At 43.8% G+C, this 22,540-nt stretch overlaps 1 protein-coding gene across 5 annotated transcripts in view; it reads right to left on the bottom strand.

Moving 5' to 3' along the window:
• CACNB3 (calcium voltage-gated channel auxiliary subunit beta 3) overlaps positions 1-22,540 on the bottom strand; it is a 135,693-nt gene that overhangs the window by 70,346 nt on the left and 42,807 nt on the right. For 3 of the 5 annotated variants that reach the window (XM_069970106.1, XM_069970103.1, XM_069970102.1), the window contains exon 1: positions 21,120-21,293. The exons of the other annotated variants lie outside the window; for them this stretch is intronic. In XM_069970106.1, the coding sequence (XP_069826207.1) occupies positions 21,120-21,164 (45 nt within the window). In that variant the 5' untranslated portion in view covers positions 21,165-21,293. Of the gene's footprint in view, positions 1-21,119; positions 21,294-22,540 lie in introns of those variants that run through there. 5 annotated transcript variants of the gene reach the window in all.

Here is a 22,540-nt window from a genome sequence, read left to right on the forward strand (position 1 = left end):
ACCTTAAGGGACTGAGAGACGTTACATTATGGAGACTGGTCCTGAAGCCACATCCCTGGAGACAATCCACAAGATGAACGTGACCCGTGTTATAGGTTACACCATTGCATAGCTATTGTGTGATACATTACATCATCCTCAACAATCGCTGGACCTTTCCCTTCCTCGTCTCAAAGAAAAGACAACTAAATGGAAAGATATCTTAAGTAAGGATAATCAGCTTTCTCATTTCTGTGCCTTGGAGAGTTTCCATAGCAATCGTTGACATGATTTCAGTCAATGTGTTTCCCTTCCACCCTCTCTGCCTGTTTCCTGGCTTTGTATGCCAGCAGCCGTGATAATGTCAGCCAAGCAATTAAACAAAAAACACGCTCTGTTACATAAGCTCTGCTACATCACACCATGTATACTACTGTATGTCACACCATCCCCAAATAGAAATCATGCTGTCTATCTAGGAAATTATGTATCAATATCAATTTAAAGGAAAATTCCCCCTAGAATATGCCACAATGCTATAATAAGTGGATGTCCGACATCTAGGATTCCCACCAGTTCCAGAGAACAAAGGATTATCCCCTAAACTGTGGCCCTTATGGTCAAGAAACTGTGAGACATCCCCATATAAGTGAATGAAGCTGTGTCATAGCTCTCTGCTCAGCAGGAGGCTGGAAGCATTAATGTGCGGGGAAAATCTATGAATCAGTACAAACAGTATAGTATGGTCAATGATCCTGAGATTTATTCTGATTTCCAGATTTGGAGGGATATTTTCAGAGCGTGTGCCTCATGGGATTTTAGGCCTTCCTCTGCATTAAGGGTATGTGCACAATATGGAATCCGAACGTAAAAGTTCAAGCTGATTCCGCCGCGTGCCACAGCGCACCCCCGCTTGAAGTTTCGCCTGTCCCATAGGCTCCATTCTGTGCTCAAGCACATTCTGCCATCCGCCCAAAGAACTGACATGTCAATTCTTTGGGTGGATGGCGGAATCTGCCTGAGCATAGGATGGAGCCTATGGGATTGGTGGAACTTCAAGCGGGGGCACATGGGGGCTAGCAGTGGCGCCCGGCGGAATCTGCTTGAAGTTCCATGCGTGGATTCCGTAGAGTGCACCTTCCCTTATACTGTAAGTGTGTAGGCTGAACTTAATAGATGGATGGCTCTTTTTTAGCTTTACAAACTGTGTTACTATGTATAGCATACCTGTAGGCAGGGGTGGCTAGATACAGGATATGGAGTGGGCCCTCCAAGAAGCTGGGTGCACCTAACCAGACTGGCTAACTGTAGAACAGGCTGGCACTGTGCTAGAGGATAGTTTACAGTACACTACTATAGATGGCATGTAAAGAGTAAAGGGGTTAATATGTAAGAATAAAAAAAAGATAATACACTAAGTACTGAAGTTCTTCTACTGAGATGAGAAGAAAACCTTAATTTATTCAATAGATTAAAGTTATACAGTGCAGGCACATAGCAGTAGCTAAGCTCTGTCCCAAACTCCTGTACTCCATCCTGGTCTGTCTGTTACTGGAGACAAAACCTAAGTATAGGCCAAAACTTTAAGACTTTTTGGGGGGCTTAGTGGTCATTCTTGGTAAATACAGTGATTCACAGTGTAGTTGTAATATATGCACAGTTCTTATATTATCCTATATCCTATATTATCTAATTGCAGGAATAATGATCCAAACCAGCATAGACCCCCATGACATCATTAGTTCAGCTCCTTAGACCTGTGATTGTCTCAGAACATTTAGGGTGTGTTCAAACGTACAGGATCTGCAGCGGATTTTCTGCTGCAGATCTGCAGCAGATTTCATCTAAATAACTGAACACAGCATCAAATCTGCACCATTATATCTGCTGCGGATCCTGTAAGTGTGAACGCACCCTAAGGAACATTGCATTTCTATAGGGGTGACAGTTAAACATCTGCAAGTAGTGAAACTACATCTCTCTATAGAGCTTAACCCTTTAAGGACATGGCCCATTTTCGTTTTTACGTTTTCGGTTTTTCCTCCTTGTGTTTAAAAGGTCATAGCACTTGCATTTTTCCACCTAGAAACCCACATGACCCCTTATTTCTTGCGTCACTAATTGTACTTTGCAATTACAGGCTGAATTTTTGCATAAAGTACACTGCGAAACCAGAAAAAAATTCAAAGTGTGGTGAAATTGAAAAAAAAAACGCATTTCTTTTATTTGGGGGAAATGTGTTTTTACGCCATTCGCCCTGGGGTAAAACTGACTTGTTATGCATGTTCCTCAAGTCGTTACGATTAAAACGATATGTAACATGTATAACTTATATTGTATCTGATGGCCTGTAAAAAATTCAAACCGTTGTTAACCAATGTACATTCCTTAAAATCGCTCCATTCCCAGGCTTATAGCGCTTTTATCCTTTGGTCTATGGGGCTGTGCGAGGTGTCATTTTTTGCGCCATGATGTGATCTTTCTATCGGTACCTTGATTGCGCATATACGACTTTTTGATCGCTTTTTATTACATTTTTTCTGGATTTGATGCGACCAAAAATGCGCAATTTTGCACTTTGGGTTTTTTTTTGCGCTGACGCCGTTTACCGTACGAGATCAGGAATGTGATTAATTAATAGTTCGGGCGATTACGCACGCGGCGATACCAAACATGTTTATTTATTTATTTATTTGTTTACTTTTATTTAAAACCTGGGAAAAGGGGGGTGATTCAGACTTTTATTAGGGGAGGGGGATTTTTACTATTAACAACACGTTTTTTTTTTTTTTTTACACATATACTAGAAGCCCCCCTGGGGGACTTCTAGTATATACACTTTGATCTCTCATAGAGATCTCTGCAGCATAGATATGCTGCAGAGATCCATGAGATCGGCACTCGTTTGCTTTCGGCTGCTGCAGCCGAAAACGAACGAGTGCCGAGCCGAGGACGGCGCCATCTTGGACGCGTCCCCGGCCGGCATCAGTAACGGAGATCGCTCCTCCGGGACAAGGTCCCGGAGGAGCGATCTCCCCCACTAGACACCAGGGAAACGTTGCCTCCGGTAATCGGAGGCAGCTGTCAACTTTGACAGCTGCCTCCGATTAGCTAATTAGCGGGCACGGCGATCGGACCGTGCCCGCTAATAGCGGCGGTCCCGGGCTACTCGCGGCACCCGGGATCGCGGCACTTCAAAGCGGGGCCGCCGCGCGGCCCCGCTTTGAAGTGCTAATGAGGACATAGGACGTACCGGTACGTCCTATGTCCTTAAGAGGTTAAAGTGTCACTGTTGGTTAAATTTTTTTTGCAGAAATCAATAGTACAGGCGATTTTAAGAAACTTTGTAATTGGGTTTATTAGCCAAAAAATGCATTTTTATCATGAAAAAGCAGTTTAAAGCTCTCCCCCTGTCTTCATTGTCCTCTATGGAGAGGGGAGGGGTGGGGGGAGATGAGACACCAAAACAGGACAACAAAGAGTTAATTTACAGCTACATCACCAGGCTATCTCCTCTGAAGTCAGCACTGACCTCTCGGACCTCTGAATACCGCTTTCACACAGGTCCCGCTGTGTAATCCTTTGTTCTCTGCTCTCTGCTGGCGACTAATCTCCCTCCTCCCCCCTCCCCTCTCCATAGCACAGAAAGGATCCGACTAATGTAAAAGAGTCAAGATTTCCTCATTATGAGCAGTGGATAAGAGAGTGGAGGGGGGGGGGGGGCTGGGGAAAGTCTTTTTGAATGCAGATATTTGCTTGGCATATTTGCTTAACAAACCAAACTACAAAGTTTCTTAAAATCGCCTGTACTATTGATTTCTGCAAAAAATAAATAAATAAATGAACCGACAGTTACACTTCTAAGGGGCTATCCAGGATTAGAAAAAAACACAGCTATGTTTTTGCAAAAAAAGCACCATGCCTGTCCTTAGGCTGTGTGTGATATTACAATTCACCGCCATTCACTTCAATGCAACTGAACTGCAAAACCCCACACCCAAACTGAGGACAAAAGTGATGCTTTACGCCCGGATAACCCCTAATGCAACATTTGAAGGTAGACAGTTAAGCCTTGCAGAACATAGGCAATCCAGTGAATAAGAGATGTATAAATCTCCCTAAACAGCACAGCTCATTAGTGATAGCACACCCGTACCTACTCCATCAACATAATATAGTAGTCACCTGCTTTGGGAATGCTCACGTGCCACCAACCTACCTTCATTAGTTTCAGGCCAATACACTATAAGATCAATGGTGCAGCATTGTGGCTATTGTTTTGCTGGGAGACCCAGAAATCATTACTTATGCTGTCTTAAAAGTAGGGTAGAAAGAATCGTCTTAAGGAAATTAAGTCACAGGGATGCTGGACTATAAAAAGAGAACAAGTGTGTCACTACAGACTGCTTCATCGATCAAATGCAGGTCTTATCCGGTAAACTGTCAGCATAAAATATGACGGTGTTATAAGGAGGGAGGGGAGTGTGCGGCATTAAGGGAAAAACATGGAAGGAAAAGTAACCACCAATGGATACAGAATCCTGCTTTTCAGGGTAAAGGTGAGATCCATAATAATAGTGTTCTTGACATGCTAATGCTTAAAGTGTACCATCCAATATATTTAAAAAAAACACTGTCAATAAATCAATAGGACAAGTGAAGATAAGAAACTTTGCACTATATCTTATCGGAGAAAAAGGCTTCTTTCTCCACTTCTCCACTCTCTGCTCCTTTCCTCCTGTCTGCTGCAATGATCACTGAATACACTAATAACTACTGTACACATTTACTGTGAAACTACTGTAGACACTGATAACTAATGTACACATGAACTGTGCAACTATTGTACACACTAATAACTACTGTACACATGTACTGTGCAACTACTGTACACATGTACTGTGCAACTACTGTACACACTAACTATGGTACACATTTACTGTGCAACTACTGTACACACTAATAACTACTGTACACATGTACTGTGCAACTACTGTACACATGTACTGTGCAACTACTGTACACACTAACTATGGTACACATTTACTGTGCAACTACTGTACACACTAACTACTGTACACATGTACTGTGCAACTACTGTACTTTGCAACTACTGTACACACTTATAACCTCTGTACACACTAATAATTATGGTAAACATGTATTGTGCAACTACTGTACACGTGTACTGTGCAACTACTGTTCACACTAATACCTACTGTACAACTACTGTACACACTAACTACTGTACACATGTACTGTGCAACTACTGTACACACTAATTACTGTACACATGTACTGTGCAACTAATGTACACACTAATAACTACGGTACACATTTACTGTGAAACTACTGCATGCGATAATAACTACTGTACACATGTACTGTGCAACTACTGTAAACACTCATAACTACTGTACACATGTACTGTGCAACTACTGTTCACACTAATAACTACTGTACACATGGGCGGATTAACTTTACCATAGGCCCCTGGCTGTTCACCAAGCCTGGGCCCCCACACCCCACTGTAACTATGGCAGCACTAACCTGGCGTTCATAGTACAGTATAGATAATGTCATGATGTCCTTATTTGTGCAAAATTGCCATAAAAAAACCTGTGATTTTTGCAAATCATGGCAGAAGTGTAGCCAGGAGACAGTACACCACTGAAAGTATAAGTCTTTTTGGGTGGTCATGGGCCCCCCAGGAGCTCAGGGCCCCGGGCTGCCGCCCGAAACGCCCCTATTATAATCCACTACTGACTGTACACATGTACTGTGCAACTACTGTACATGTGTATTGTGCAACTACTGTACACACTACTGCACATGTGTACTGAGCAACTACTGTACACACTAATAGCTACTGTACACATATACTGTGCAACTACTGTACACACTAACTACTGTACACATACTGTGCTACTACTGTACACACTAAAAACTACTGTACACACATACTGTGCAACTACTGTACACACTAACAACCACTGTACACATGTACTGTGCAACTACTGTACACACTAACTACTGTACACACTAACAACTACTGTACATGTGTATTGTGCAACTACTGTACACACTACTGCACATGTGTACTGTGCAACTATTGTACACACTAATAACTACTTTACACATATACTGTGCAACTACTGTACACACTAATAACTACTTTACACATATACTGTGCAACTACTGTAGGCAAAGTTGAGATTAAAACTTTTACTGAGAAATGCGGTTACAGCGGCACTCCACAGACGTCTATGAAGAGGAAGAGGAGAAGGAAGCAGCAGTAGAGAGAGGTGCTGCTGCTTCTAGTAAGTTTTTCAGCAGGGCTGTGGAGCCGGTAAGCCGCAGCTCGGACTCCAACTCTGACTCCTGAATTTTTATCAGGACCGACTCTGACTCCCGACTCCTGCTCCTTCATAAATGGCCAGTCATATACCAGGGGAGTTATTTATCACACTGGCTCAGCAGCTTCTCCCTAATGTCCTACATGATCCTGGGGCGACTTCTGAGGGAATAAGGAAACATATAAAGTAGCTTCTCCTGTGTGTGCAGTGGATGCAGCCAGTCTCCAGCCTCCATGTTCTGAATTACTCACAACTAGACTAGAAGGAGCAGGTGGTCTTTTCCTGCTGACAATCTTCTATGTTTCTAACTAAATATTCACCATACACACAGAAACACATAATCACACACAGTGATATAGAGAAGTCACACATAGTGATATAGAAGGGTCACTGTGGGTGTGGGGGCACACACACACACACACACACACACACAGCCTGCTGCAGCCACAGTACACACACACACAGCCTGCTGCAGCCATACCACACACACGCACACGCAGCCTGCTGCAGCCATAGCACACACACAGCCTGCTGCAGCCATAGCACACACACAGCCTGCTGCAGCCATAGCACACGCACACACACAAACGCACACACAGCTTGCTGCAGCCATGGCACACACACACAGCCTGCTGCAGCCATAGCACGCACACACACACTGCCTGCTGCAGCCATAGCAGACACATCCTGCTGCAGCCATAGCACACACACAGCCTACTGCAGCCATAGCGCACACACACACACAGCCTGCTGCAGCCATAGCGCACACACACACACAGCCTGCTGCAGCCATGGCACACACACAGCCTGCTGCAGCCATAGCGCGCGCGCGCACACACACACACACACAAACACATAAACACACACACAGCCTGCTGCAGCCATAGCACACACACAGCCTGCTGCAGCCATAGCATACACACACACACACACACCTGCAGCCATAGAACCCTGAAGAAAAACACCACATGGGCAGAGGTTACTGCTACACTACTTATGTCTTCTCCTCCTTCTCTATATTACACAGGATATCTTCATATTACACTGCTGCTCATATACAGTGATCCAGTATCCAGGAAGAGAACAGCACAGATCTCCCCCCACACAATGGACTCTTCCAGCTCAGAAACAAACTGCCAAATAGTGACCGACAACTTTTCCCCGACCACCCTTATGTAATAGGGCCAATGTCCTATTAGAATGTTGCTCATAATATGTATTGATGAGCAAAACTTATAAAATTCATATCCAAAACTGTTGTTCTAAGATTTTTTTAAAGCTGGAGTGGGAGTCAGTACATTTTTTCCGAGTCCAACTCCGACTCCAGCCATAACTAGCTCCTAATCCGACTCCACAGCCCTGTGTTCTAGTGTCTCATCCCAGTGCTGGGTTCATAGCAGCGCTGCTTATTAAGCTGGCCATACACCTTCAATAACAGAGATAAAAGATTGTTCGGCCATCAGTTATCGCTTCAGTCCTCCACACTCTACTAGTTGGGTGGTGATTGTCCATCACACCAGACACCTATCTCCACTAACAATCGGAGGGTACAGCCGTAGCAGCTATAACATGATCTTAAGTGACCGTACGTGATCAGTGAAGGAAGCAGAGGAAAAACTTGTTCTCTGGTGCCCCTATTGGAGGCAGCATTTCTATAAATCAATGTTTGGCTTCTTTAAAAGCCTCAGAACATGACTGGGGATTTACCAGCCACACTTGAATCTCGCCAAGAAGGAAAGCAACCGATTTGTTCATAGCACATTGCTGGCTGGCTAGAAGAGAGGCCATTGTCATGGTATTTCTCTGTTGTACAATTAGATTAGCTTAGAATTTAGCCCCTATTCTCAGGATAGAGAATAACAGATCATATCAGTTCCAACTGTTAGGACCTTCTGCGATCTCAAGATAGGGCACCCGAGTCTCCCATCAGAATGGAGCAGACATCGTGCGTATGCAACACCAATTCATTTTGATGGGCGGTTTGGGTCACCATTCATGAGATGAGAGGGTATACCAGGAGTCAAAACCCCCCATGATCAGACAGTCATTCCATATTTTGATAAGTAGAGATGAGAGCAAATACAGCGACTTCAGGTTGACAAAACCCCAAATTTACTGTATTTTTGCTCATCTCTACTGACAATTAAAAGCTAGGGGTTTCTCCTTTAAATGACTGCTCTTACATCACCTTTGGACCTCTACTGATTATTTTTTAATTGGTTCTTTAAAGCGACTCTGTACCCACAATCTACCCCCCCCCCCCCCAAACCACTTGTACCTTCTTATAGCTGCTTATAATCCAAGATCTGTCCTGGGGTCTGTTTGGCAGGTGATGCAGTTATTATCCTAAAAAACAACTTTTAAACTTGCAGCCCTGTGTCAAATTGGCGTGGCCTTGAGTGTCTGTGTCATAGGATTGCGACGCCCCTCCGTCCCTCCTCCCCGCCCTCTTCATCATTAGGAGTGCCCCTGGGCAGGATTTTTTCTATTCATCACCTGTCTGAACACTTAACGATCCAGCACATGTGCAGTGTTCAGACAGGTGATGAATAGGAGAAATTATTTTAGGGGTGTTTCTAATGATGAGGACGGCAGGGAGGAGGGACAGAGGGGTGTCGCAATCCTAGGGCATGGGTAGGGCCATGCTAATTTGACTTAGGGCTGCAAGTTTAAAAGTTGTTTTTTAGGACAATAACTGTATCACCTGCCAAACGGACCCCAGGACAGATCTTGGATTAAAAGCAGCTATATAAAGTTACAAGCACTTTGGGGGGGTCAGATTGTGGGTACAGAGTCACTTTAAATGAACCAAGATTTTGGATGGATCAGGGACTCCTCTTATGGAAGGAATTCTGCATGACCACAACTCTATTCAACCACACAGACTCCGCACTTAATTAAACTAAATACCAATCCCTTCATTCTTGTATAGACAATTACTACATTTCCTACTTGTACTATTTTTTTCATACTAAAAATAGTCCATTCAATACCTTCCTGCATATAAATTCCTGCATATAAATACAATTATCTATTGTGAGGCGGCATACTGAATGGTGATCCATATTTTAGAATGGAGGAGTAACATGATAACATGACATTAGTTGTGGATGTACATAACTTAGAACAATAGAATGTTGTGAAACATCATTTCACATCTAACATATTGGGCCCGATTTACTATTGCAAATGCGCCAAACATCTGATGTACCAGCCCTGCACCACATTTATTATGTCTTTTAGATACTTTCCCATCATGTGGTGCAGTGAGCTCAGTTTTTCGTGATAGGTGGGGGCCCTGTCAGGTGTCTGGCATCAGCCTACTCTCATCTCTGCATTGAAAGCACAAGTAGAACAACCCAACTCTATCTTTCTTCCACTATACTTGTGTAACTATAACACCTCCCACATAGTGGGTGGGAAATAGTGTTGGCTGAATTCCCAGCTAGAATGTCCAGTACACAGGTAAAGGAAGCGTGTCATAGGATATACAATAGACAGAACATTGGAATGAAGATAACAGAGCAAACAGTCTGCATCAAAAGCAGAAGAAAATCAGGTTAGACCACAAAATGTAGTAAAATAAATTATTATACATTGGGAGATAGTTAGTAGACAGTTAAAAGTTGTTTTTGAATCAACTGGTGTCAGAAAGTTATACAGATCTGTAAATTACTTCTATTTAAAAATCTCAGGTTTTCCATTATCTATCAGCTGCTGTATGTCCTGCAGGATGTGCTGTATTCTTTTCAGTCAGACACAGTGCTCTCTGCTGCCACCTCTGTCCATTTCAGGAACTGTCCAAAGCAGGAGAGCTTTTCTATGGGGATTTGCTACTGCTCTGGACAGTTCTTGTCACAGACAGAGGTGGCAGCAGAAAGCACTGTGTCAGGCTGTTAAGAATACACTTCCTGCAGCACATATAGCAGCTAATAAGTATTGGAAGATATGAGGTTTTTTTTTTACAAAGAAGTCATCTACAAATCAGTACAGCTTTTTGACAACAGTTAATTTAAAAACAATTTTCCTTTCTCTAGATTACACCTTTCTAGGAGCTGAGACAAACCATGAAAAAGAGTTTGGCAGAGTACGGATCTAGCAAATCGGCAATCGTTTACTATAGTGATCAGGGGATCTAATGGTGCGTTTACACATAACGATTATCGTGCGAATTTGCGCAATAACGATCAAATTAGAACGATAATCGTACGTGTAAACACAGCGAACGATCAAACGATGAACGAGAAATTGTTCATTTTGATCTTTTAACATGTTCTCAGATCGTTCTGTGTAAACAGACATTTGCCGATTTAACCAATGTGTGAGATAGGCTTAAGCGATTGCAAAACCATTTTCCATACGATATAATGTAATGTAATGTAAACGCTGATCGTTATGGGAAAAAAATTGTTACTCCGACATTGTTAATCGTACGATCGGGCCAATTATCGTTTTGTGTAAACGCACCTTAATACAGCTCTAACCCTGAGAACAAAAGAGCCTTTACAACACCTGGAGAGTTGTGTCAGAACAATTCCAAACACTTTCTTCTCTATGTGAGTTAATCGCATAGAATTAGACCAGGGATTAGTGGTGGTACAAGCAGCAAATGTGATTTGTCAGGGGATTCAGTGAAGTATAGTGCCTCTGTCTCCAGTCCTGTACTACATCAGCCATGGGAGATGAGTAATGCCCAATAGAAAATGACCTGCTGCTTCAGCGAGAGCTATTTTCCTATGACAAGTGTTGAAGGCACCAAAAATATACCGAGCTGTGACATCAATGAAGGTAAAGGCTCCAGGGAGAGGACTGCCATGACGCTGGCGTTGTCTATCCTCATGTCTGTACACAGGAAGAAGAATCAGCCACTCAACACAAACCTCTGCTGACAACATCTCATGTGCTAAAGCCCCGTAACAACATCAGCTTCACACCAGACACACTGTGAGCCTTTACTCCTCACAGCTCCGCGGTTATATACAACACATATAGTACAAAGTGGCTAAATAGAAAATAAAAACAAAGGAGGAGATTTATCAAACATGGTGTAAAGTGAAACTGGCTCAGCTGCCCCTAGCAACCAATCAGATTCCATCTTTCATTTTCCAAAGAGTCTGTGAGGAATGAAAGATGGAATCTGATTGGTTGCTAGGGGCAACTGAGACAGTTTCACTTTACGCCATGTTTCATAAATCTCCTCCAAGAACGCTAAGTTTCCTTACTCTACTATCTGATATAGACAACTACAATTTCCATCATGCCTGGACAGCCAAAGCTTTTGCAAAAGCCAGTTGGATGCAAGTTTGCCTCCCCTATTTTATATACTTAGACTATTTTATATACTTAGACTAATCTTAGACAGTTTTTATCTGTTTTTTTCTTTTTAGTCAAAAAATGTAAAAAAAGAAATACATAAAAGTCAAAAGTCTACTACAATTCACAATACATTCCATACACGCAAAAAATAATATGGAGAGAATGCAAATATGTCAGAAAGCGACAAAAACCACACTGTTCACCCTAACAAGTGTATTTTTTTTTTTTTTTAAAAAAAAGGTCATTTATAGTTTACAAAGATACAAAATCATATATTTTGGTCCAAGCTCAAGCATTATATAGGCCGTGCTGAGCTGCAGCGTGTATGCTTGCTCCATCTCCTACCCCTCTCTATTTATGGTCCTATTACACTGAGCGATTATTGTTCAAATCTGCGTATTTGAGCGATTATCGGCTCGTGTAAATGCAGCTAACGATCAAGTGGGGAGCGAAAAATCGTTCATCATGGTCTTTCAACATGTTCTGCAATCATCGATGATCACTCACTAATAATCCGCAGATCACTTAGTCTTAAAAGTCCTTCACAGATTCACCCAAGTGTGTGGGACGGCCTAAGCTATCTTAAAGCAATCGTAAAAACTATTTTTCCAAACTATTTATCTCTTCATGTAAACGCTGATCGGCATAAAATCAAATCGCTGCTACAAAATTGTTAAACGTTCGATTGAGCGATTTATCATCCGTGTAAAGGGACCATAAACTGATAACATAGTTAATAAGGTTAAAAAAAGACGAGTCCATCAAGTTCAACCTGCAGAAACCCTAAAGTGTTGATCCAAAGGAGGGCAAAAACTGATATGAGGCTGGCTTCACACTGCCTTAAAAAACAGCATGCAGGTTTATGATATGCCTTACACACTTTTTTTTTTTTTTTTTGGGGGGGGGGGGGTCTCTCCTGTCTGGCGTGTTTTGAGGCGCTTTTCCAAAATGCAGCATGCTGAGGGTGTGACCTTTTTTTTTGGCAAACAATGGTGTTCTTTTCTACCATAGAACTTAAAGGGGTTATCCAGCGCTACAAAAACATGGCCACTTTCCCCCTACTGTTGTCTCCAGTTTGAGTGGGGGTTTGAAACTCTGTTCCATTGAAGTAAATGGAGCTTAATTGCAAACTGCACCTGAACTGGAGACAACAGTAGGGGGAAAAGTGGCCATGTTTTTGTACCGCTGGATAACCCCTTTAATGGGATTGTTCTGGTTGTCTAAAAAAAACGCCATTGCTGTGAGTATGGCATGTTTTTTTTTGTTTGTTTGTTTTATTTCACCTTTTGTGGTGAGCAGCTAAGGCTACGTTCACATTAGCGTTTGACCATCCGGCACCATTCCGTCTACCTTTTCCGTTTTAGAGTAGGCAAAACGGAAACTGTCGGATCCGTTAAAATCCCCATAGATTCCCATGCTATTTTAGTGTGCTCCATTTGCCCTAATTATGCTCCGTTTGCATGCAATCCGTTCAAGATCCGTTTTTTTGAACGGAAGAAAAAATAGTGTTTGCAGTATTTTTCTTTCCGCTTAAAAAAACGGATCACGAACGGAAAGCATGTATTTCCGTACACATCCGTTTTTTTTCATCCGTTTATGCACTGAGCATGCGCAGAAGCAGCAAGAAACCAAAGAAGAAAAATAAACTGATAGAAAAACGGATGCTGACTGATGCAAACTGATGCAAACTGATGTACAAAAGTCTGTTTTTTTAAGCCAAAATACAAACGGACCATTAAAAAAAGATGAGCATTTAATTAATATAGACGGATCCGTTAGAAACAAAGAAAAACGCTAGTGTGGCCGAGCCCTTAGTAATGTGATGGCAGCGGAAAAAAGTTCAGAACACAAACATGCCTAAACCACAAAAAAGATCATTCGTACATAGTCAAATATGACAGAAAAAAAATGCTAGTTTTTTTTTTTTTTGGAGGCCTGAAAACCGCCAGACAAAAGTGTATGTGTACGTTCTCTGAGGCAGATGATGTTATATCTTTGTAATCATCCACCAGCTAAGAGAACAATATTATTTGTTTGCACCACTGAGCATGATATAAAGGCTTTGATTGTATATCCCATTCACATCATGTTTTTGCCGGATGTTGTCAGTATACAATTCAATACCATAGAAAAGACATGGTAGAGTATGCTTTTGGAACGCTTGGGAAATACACTGACTGTAGTCGATACATTTAGGTCTATTCATGTCATTAGGTCCAATGTGGATATGCTGCAGAGTATGTTGGAATATGTTGTATATCGGTAACCTGCCCTAAAAACATGATGTAATTGGGGCATTATGCATATTGGGGTATTATTTATATTCAGATAAATAAAATACAAGGTTTTTGCAGTAGAGGAAAAGCTGTTTGTTTTTTTTCCCCCCATATTTTTTGTTAAACCCTGAACAGCCATGCACATCGCTGTAGAACATGCGTGCTCTATATAAATAAATAATAATGTAAAAAGCGGGGTTATATATAATGCATATGAATTCATGTAATCTTCTAAAATGTATGGTTCTGGAAACAAGAAGACTGCTGCATCCCCATAGCAAGCTGCATAGTCCTCTGTATACCACCAACCTATACACTCATCATTACTGCACACTAGATCTGCTATGTGACAGCCTGCAGGATGGGCAAGACCCCTGGGGGATATTTACTTCATTCCCCTATGGCACTGAGTCAAGTCAAAAAAAAAAAAAAAAAATTAACCCCTTTCATTGCCAAACAAGTTAACATCTATATATTAGGTAACGAAACGCTGATCTGCTGTGTATATAACACACAGGGCTGCAATGAGCAGCAATGTATTTGCTAATCCAAAAGATGCTCAGAACAGAATGTGACTTTTCATGTATTTGATAAGGATGTGATACTAATGCGTTTACACAGAACGATTATCGTGCGAATTTGCACAATAACGATCGAACGATAATCGTACGTGTAACTGCAGCGAACGACTGAACGACAAACGAGAAATCGTTCATTTTGATCTTTGAACATGTTCTTAAATCGTCGTTCGCAAAAAATTCGCAGATCGTTCTGTGTAAACAGTCGTTCACCGATTTTACCTATGTGCGAGATAGGCTTAAGCGATCGCAGAACGATCGCAAAAAATTTTTCCGTACGATATATCGTTCCATCTAAACGCTGATCGTTATAAAAAAAAATTGCTGCTTCGAAATCGTTAATCGTACGATCGGGCGAATTATCGGTCTGTGTAAATGCAGCATTACTCTGATCCATTAAGGAACAGTAATGGCCAATAATGTGTGCCATAACGATGGACTGTAGATATGGTGTTATATGCAATGCTGCATATCCCAATATCCTAGAAAAATCACGCTGTACCATAGTTATAATGACCCACTCATCCCAGGGCACCCTGGCACTACCCACCCGTCTATCACTTCAGTACCATCCTTTGTATACTACAGTTAAGATAGGTGTAACAGAGGTGCAACATACATGTGTTCATGAGAAGGAGGCCTAGAACATTTCACCTGTCCCTTCCTGGGCTTTTTGGTATATAGGCCCCTGATGAAGAATAACACTAAAAAACCACCTGTTACTACAGGATCCATTCTATGTCACAGGGACTGAAGGGGTGATATAAGAGTAGTGTGGAGACTTATAGGCCTTATATGCAAAGCAGCCCTCTGGTGGCACCTATAAGAGGTATCTTTGTTTTTAAAGTACATGATTGAGAGAATCCCTAGAAGGAGAAGGAACCAGTTGTTTTGGGGTTCCTATGGTCCCCGGACACAGCTCTCTACTGACGGGGTGGGCAAGAACCCTGAAACAGCTTGGCTTATTCCCGATCAAGTACTGAAGCTTCTTAAAGGGAACCAACCACCTCCCTGATGAAGAGTGAACCAATTTATCTTTTCTCTCATTTTATTGAACTAAATTTTTACAGAATACAAAAAGACAGGAAATACCGCTCAAACAGTGCCTCTTACCATGCCCACATAATCAAACAGGTTATAGTACAGTACAAAAAAACGCCAAGCAATACTTTCTACAATTACATTGTACTGTGTGGCAATTAAAAAAAAAAAAAAAAACATCTTAAGGGTACGTTCACACTTACCGGATCCGCAGCAGATTTCATTTAATTAACTGAACACAGCATCAAATCTGCGCCGGATCTGCTGCGGATCCTGTTGGTGTGAACGCACCGCAGTAGATCCGCAGCAGATTTCACTTAAATAACTGAACACAGCATCAAATCTGCACCATTAAATCTGCTGCGGATCTGCTGCAGATCTGCTGCGGATCCTGTAGGAGTGAACGCACCTTAGGGTGCATTCACACGTACAGGATCCGCAGCAGATTTGATGGTGCAGATTTTACACTGTTTAGTTATTAAGATCAAATCTGCTGCGGATCTGCACCATCAAATCGGCTGTGATACAGTATGTTTGAAGCTACCCTGGATCCTCCTTCCCGTCGCCCAGTAACTAGGCATAAGGGCAGAGCAGCATCAGAATGTAGTCACACTGTCTCCAGCCATGAGGGACGGCAGGAGCAGGTCGGCCGGCCTCCCGAAGATTACATCACTGTCAGAAGACGGCGGACGGGGATCGACACGTATCAGGTATGTATAATGCACTGCACTTCCAGGTCCATGGGCGGGGGTCGGGGAACACGGGGAAGGAGGCCATTCACATATATAACATACATTACAAAGTTGTATAACTTTGTAATGTGTGTTATTTTGTGAATATTTTCTTAGCGCCGCACTACCCCTTTAAAGGAGCAGAGGTATTGATAAATATTGATGGGAGAGCAACTTATTCCCATTTCACAAGCAGGTAGGGGGTGGGGGAGAACATAATAAAGAATGTATACTTACCCGTCCCCGTTCTCCCGTAGTACAGCATCACCAGCTCTCTGATGGATGACTGAACTAATTTTTCCCTCACAGTGAAAGTACTTTACCTGGCTGATGGATTGCTTGCTCAGCCAGTCAGCGACTGCAGTGTTGTCCCGCCCCAGTCACTGACTAGCTCAGCAGGCAATCCATCAGCCGGCTCGTGGTGTTACAGGAGCAGGAGGATGCTGACGGGGTCCAGGAGCAGTAATGCAGCGCTGCGGGGGCACAGGGACATGTAAGTATACCTTCATTTTTGTGCCCCATCCCAGTCCCAGAAGGAGCTGCAGGGCATATATCTGACTGACTAAAGGGACACAAGACTCCCAATCAGACACTTCTCCCCCATTCAACTCAATGATCAGGTTATGAATGAGTTCTGCAGCTTATAGGCTGGTTCTCTCTGTCTTATATGAGGCTGGGCAGTGTGTGTGTGTGGGGGGGGGGGGGGGGGGGGGGGGCGCACATTTCACTTGTTAAAGGTAACTATTGTAAAGATTGTTTTTTACCTGGTAACATTGTGAATATGATGGTGCCTTGACCTACATACGGTACTGGATGCCTAGATTCTTCAATGATACTGTGATGAATGATGTTCATTGAACTTGTCTGAAATGCAGAATATCCACAGCTGGGATTCGGCTTATAAAAGACTGGATAGAAAGTGTGAAGACTGTGTATAGATGCTACAGATGTAATGCAAGTCATGGAAGGCTTCTCTATCATTGGGTCTCTCTAATGCAAGATGCCAATCTCTCCCATTAGAAGGACAAAGCACATCCATGTTCACACAATGTAGCCTTATAATAGACAGCAATGCTATTATATGTATAGCCTGTAAAATTCCAATTACTATGGCAGGTATAGCATGTAAAATTTCATTGCTCCCAATTCAGAAATCATCTGTTGCCATTGGTGTAAGCATGCCACTCCTGTATGGCAGTGTCCCCTGGTATGGGGTGGTATGCCAACATTCTGCTACACAGTCATGTATCTCATATACAAGCACTGCAGCAATGTATGACCCCAGGTGTACACTGGTCCACAGGTAGACTAATGCATACATGCGTATTTGTGTACATCAAACAATATACATGGTCAGGAACCCAGACTGTTCCTTATGGTGGCTGATGTACCTATTCTGCAGCAATAATGCAACATAAACATCATATACTGGTAAAATGCCCTAAAAAGTGAAGTACAATCTGCCCCCTTGTCCCGGCTGTGAGATGTGACTACTTTAGGACACTGACACACAAACTGAGACAACACAATTGCTACATGACATCGGGTACATAGATGCTACATCTGCACAGATACAGTGTGGACGGAAACAAAGTATCACAACTAGAGATGAGCGAACCGGGTTCGGGTTTGAGTCGATCCGAACCCGATCGTTCGGCATTTGATTAGCTGAGGCTGCTGAACTTGGATAAACCTCTAAGGTTGTCTGGAAAACATGGATACAGCCAATGGCTATATCCATGTTTTCCACATAGCCTTAGGGCTTTATCCAAGTTCAGCAGCCACTGGTAATCAAATGCCGAAAGTTCGGGTTCGGATCGACTCGAGCATGCTCCAGGTTCGCTCATCTCTAGTCATAACCTGTTCACCAATGACACTGGGTACGGCTACTACACACGCCGCATGTGACCGGCCATAGGCTACTATACCCACCACATGTCACTAGCCATAGGCTACTACACACGTCAAATGTCACCAGCCATAGGCTACTACACACGTCACATGTCACCAGCCATAGGCTACTACACACGCCACATGTCACCAGCCATAGGCTACTACACATGCCACATGTCATCAGCCATAGACTACTACACATGCCACATGTGACCGGCCATAGGCTACTACACACGTCACATGTCACCAGCCATAGGCTACTACACACTCTACATGTCACCAGCCATAGGCTACTACACACGCCACATGTCACCAGCCATAGGCTACTACACACGCCACATGTCACCAACCATAGGCTACTGCACATGCCACATGTCATCAGCCATAGACTACTACACATGCCACATGTGACCGGCCATAGGCTACTACACACGTCACATGTCACCAGCCATAGGCTACTACACACTCTACATGTCACCAGCCATAGGCTACTACACACGCCACATGTCACCAGCCATAGGCTACTACACACGCCACATGTCACCAGCCATAGGCTATTGCACATGCCACATGTCATCAGCCATAGACTACTACACATGCCACATGTCACCAGCCATAGGCTATTGCACATGCCACATGTCATCAGCCATAGACTACTACACATGCCACATGTGACCGGCCATAGGCTACTACACACGTCACATGTCACCAGCCATAGGCTACTACACACTCCACATGTCACCAGCCATGGGCTACTACACACGTCACATGTCACCAGCCATAGGCTACTACACACTCCACATGTCACCAGCCATAGGCCCATAGGCTACTACACACGTCACATGTGACCAGCCATAGGCTACTACACACTCCACATGTCACCGGCCATAAGCTACTACACACTCCACATGTCACCGGCCATAGGCTACAACACTTGCCACGTGACCAGCCATAGGCTACTACACATGCCACATGTCACCAGCCATAGGCTACTACACACGCCACATGTCACCGGCCATAGGCTACTACACACTCCACATGTCACCGGCCATAGGCTACTACACATGCCACATGTCACCGGCCATAGGCTACTACACATGCCACATGTCACCAGCCATAGGCTACTACACATGCCACATGTCACCAGCCATAGGCTACAACACATGCCACGTGACCAGCCATAGGCTACTACACATTCCACATGTCACCAGCCATAGGCTACTACACATGCCACATGTCACCAGCCATAGGCTACTTCACACGCCACATGTCACCAGCCATAGGCTACTACACACGCCACATGTCACCAGCCATAGGCTACTACACATGCCACCAGCCATAGGCTACTACACATGCCACCAGCCATAGGCTACTTCACAAGCCACATGTCATCAGCCATAGGCTACTACACATGCCACATTTCACCAGCCATAGGCTACTACACACGCCACATTTCACCAGCCATAGGCTACTACACACGCCACATTTGACCGGCCATAGGCTACTACACATGCCACGTGACCAGCCACAGGCTTGCTGAAATCAGGGTTGGTTTGATGAGAGAGTTTTGGTTGATGCTTCTAGTTTTCAGTAGCCAGAGACACTTCTTGGTGTCTTATATGATACACAGCCCCATAATGTGTCTTTTTTCTAAATAGATATTATGGTTTATGTGTTTTATGTGATATAGTATATGTATGATTGTACATATGTAGGGTATAGGCATAGCACTATATGTATTATGGCTCATGTAACTGATGTGTGTATATGCTAGTTGTATTAGGGTATATCTACTATACAGTATACATATAGGGTATGTGTATTATGGCTTCTGTATGCAAGATGTAGTATACTGCATGTATATGCACTATATTACATGTATCTATTAAGGGGTAGGCATTATTGTAAGGGTAGGATAATAAAAAGCATCGTGTGTGTGTGTGTGTATATATATTATGATTTTATATATAGTTTGTTATAACATATGTTATATTGTTATATATTATTTGCTATATTGTATATTATATACAATGTGTGTATGCTGGTGTTATGTATGATAATATGCCTTATCACATATAGAAGCATACATTATGATTTATTGATTGTTATATATATATAGTAAGTGTATATGACATCTGTATATAAGGAATATGTATGATATAGTATATGTAATGCAGTGTGTGTATGCTGGTATGTTTATTATGATGTGGGCACCAGCCCCTGATGGAATACCATGCCCACATGAGCTATATACGCCTTATCACATATAAAAGCATACACACATCTGTATATATGTAATATGTATGATATAGTATATTACAGTGTGTGTATTATGATGTGGGCACCAGCCCCTGATGGAATACCATGCCCACATGAGCTATATACGCCTTATCACATATAAAAGCATACACACATCTGTATATATGTAATATGTATGATATAGTATATTACAGTGTGTGTATTATGATGTGGGCACCTGCCCCTGATGGAATACCATGCCCACATGAGCTATATACGCCTTATCACATATAAAAGCATACAGGCATCTGTATATATGTATGATATAGTATATTACAGTGTGTGTATTATGATGTGGGCACCTGCCCCTGATGGAATACGATGCCCACATGATATATACGCCTTATCACATATAAAAGCATACAGGCATCTGTATATATGTATTATATAGTATATTACAGTGTGTGTATTATGATGTGGGCACCTGCCCCTGATGGAATACCATGCCCACATGAGCTATAGCCCCATCACATCCACACGAGGCGGCAGGAGACTATAAGCTGTAATCTCTGGCAGTGCTGCCCACCCCGGTGCCCCGTTCCTCCGCATACATCCCGGGGAGGTGCAGGGTATCTGTTGCATGTGCCCTCAGCAGCTGGTGTGGCGGGCAGTGCCAGGAGGGAAGCCCTCACACATCACACAGTCACTCACCACCTCAGAGTCCTCGAATCCATGGATGTACAGGTCGTCGTACATAGGGGCTCCAGGCTGAGGGGCGCGCCGGGCGGCTGCTCTCTGACTGAGCCGGGGCTGCTGGCTGCGGGGGACAGGACGAGCTGTGGCCGCTGACAGGGCTGACCGGCTGCTCCCACCCTGGATGGAGGAATAAGGACGCCAGGCTGCTCCTCCGTACCGAACAATCAGGCGAGGAACAATGGCCCCCACCCACCTCACACACAGCCCGGAGCCGCCTCTGATTGGCAGCGGCGCGTCCCCGGAGCACCGGGGCTACAGCTGGGAGCGGGCGGAGGCTGGCAGCGGGGAGGCACCTGCCCACCATGGGGAAACACGCTGCCAGGGGCCACACTGCTATACTGGATACACACTGCCAGGGGCCACACTGATATACTGTACTGTATACACACTGCCAGGGGCCACACTGCTATACTGTACTGTATACACACTGCCAGGGACCACACTGATATACTGGATACACACTGCCAGGGGCCACACTGATATACTGGATACACACTGCCAGGGGCCACACTGATATACTGGATACACACTGCCAGGGGCCACACTGATATACTGGATACACACTGCCAGGGGCCACACTGATATACTGGATACACACTGCCAGGGGCCACACTGATATACTGTACTGTATACACACTGCCAGGGGCCACACTGCTATACTGTACTGTACTGTATACACACTGCCAGGGACACACTGCTGTACTGGATATACACTGCCAGGGGCCACACTGCTATACTAGATACACACTGCCAGGGGCCACACTGCTATACTGGATACACACTGCCAGGGGCCACAATGCTATACTGGATACACTGCCAGGGGACACACTGCTATACTGGATACACACTACCAGGAGCCACACTGCATGCTGTACTGTATACACACTACCAGGGGCCACACTGCATGCTGCACTGTATACACTGCCAGGGGCCACACTGCATGCTGTACTGTATATACACACTGCCAGGGGCCACACTGCATGCAGTACTGGATATACACTGCCAGGGGCCACACTGCATGCTATGCTGGATATACACTGCCAGGGACCACACTGCTATACTGTATATACACTGCTGGCCACACTGCATGCTATACTGTATACACACTACCAGGGGCCACACTGCTATACTGGATACACACTGCCAGGGGCCACACTGCTATACTAGATACACACTGCCAGGGGACACAGTGCTATACTAAGTACACACTGCCAGGGCCACACTGCTATACTGGATACACACTGCAAGGGGACACACTGCTATACTGTATACACACTGCCAGGGGCCACACTGCATGCTGGACTGGATATACACTGCCAGGGGGCACACTGTGTGGCATACTGTATACACACTGCCAGGGGCCACACTGCTATACT

This window comes from Dendropsophus ebraccatus, chromosome 5 (assembly GCF_027789765.1).
Source record: "Dendropsophus ebraccatus isolate aDenEbr1 chromosome 5, aDenEbr1.pat, whole genome shotgun sequence".
Taxonomy (NCBI): domain Eukaryota; kingdom Metazoa; phylum Chordata; class Amphibia; order Anura; family Hylidae; genus Dendropsophus; species Dendropsophus ebraccatus.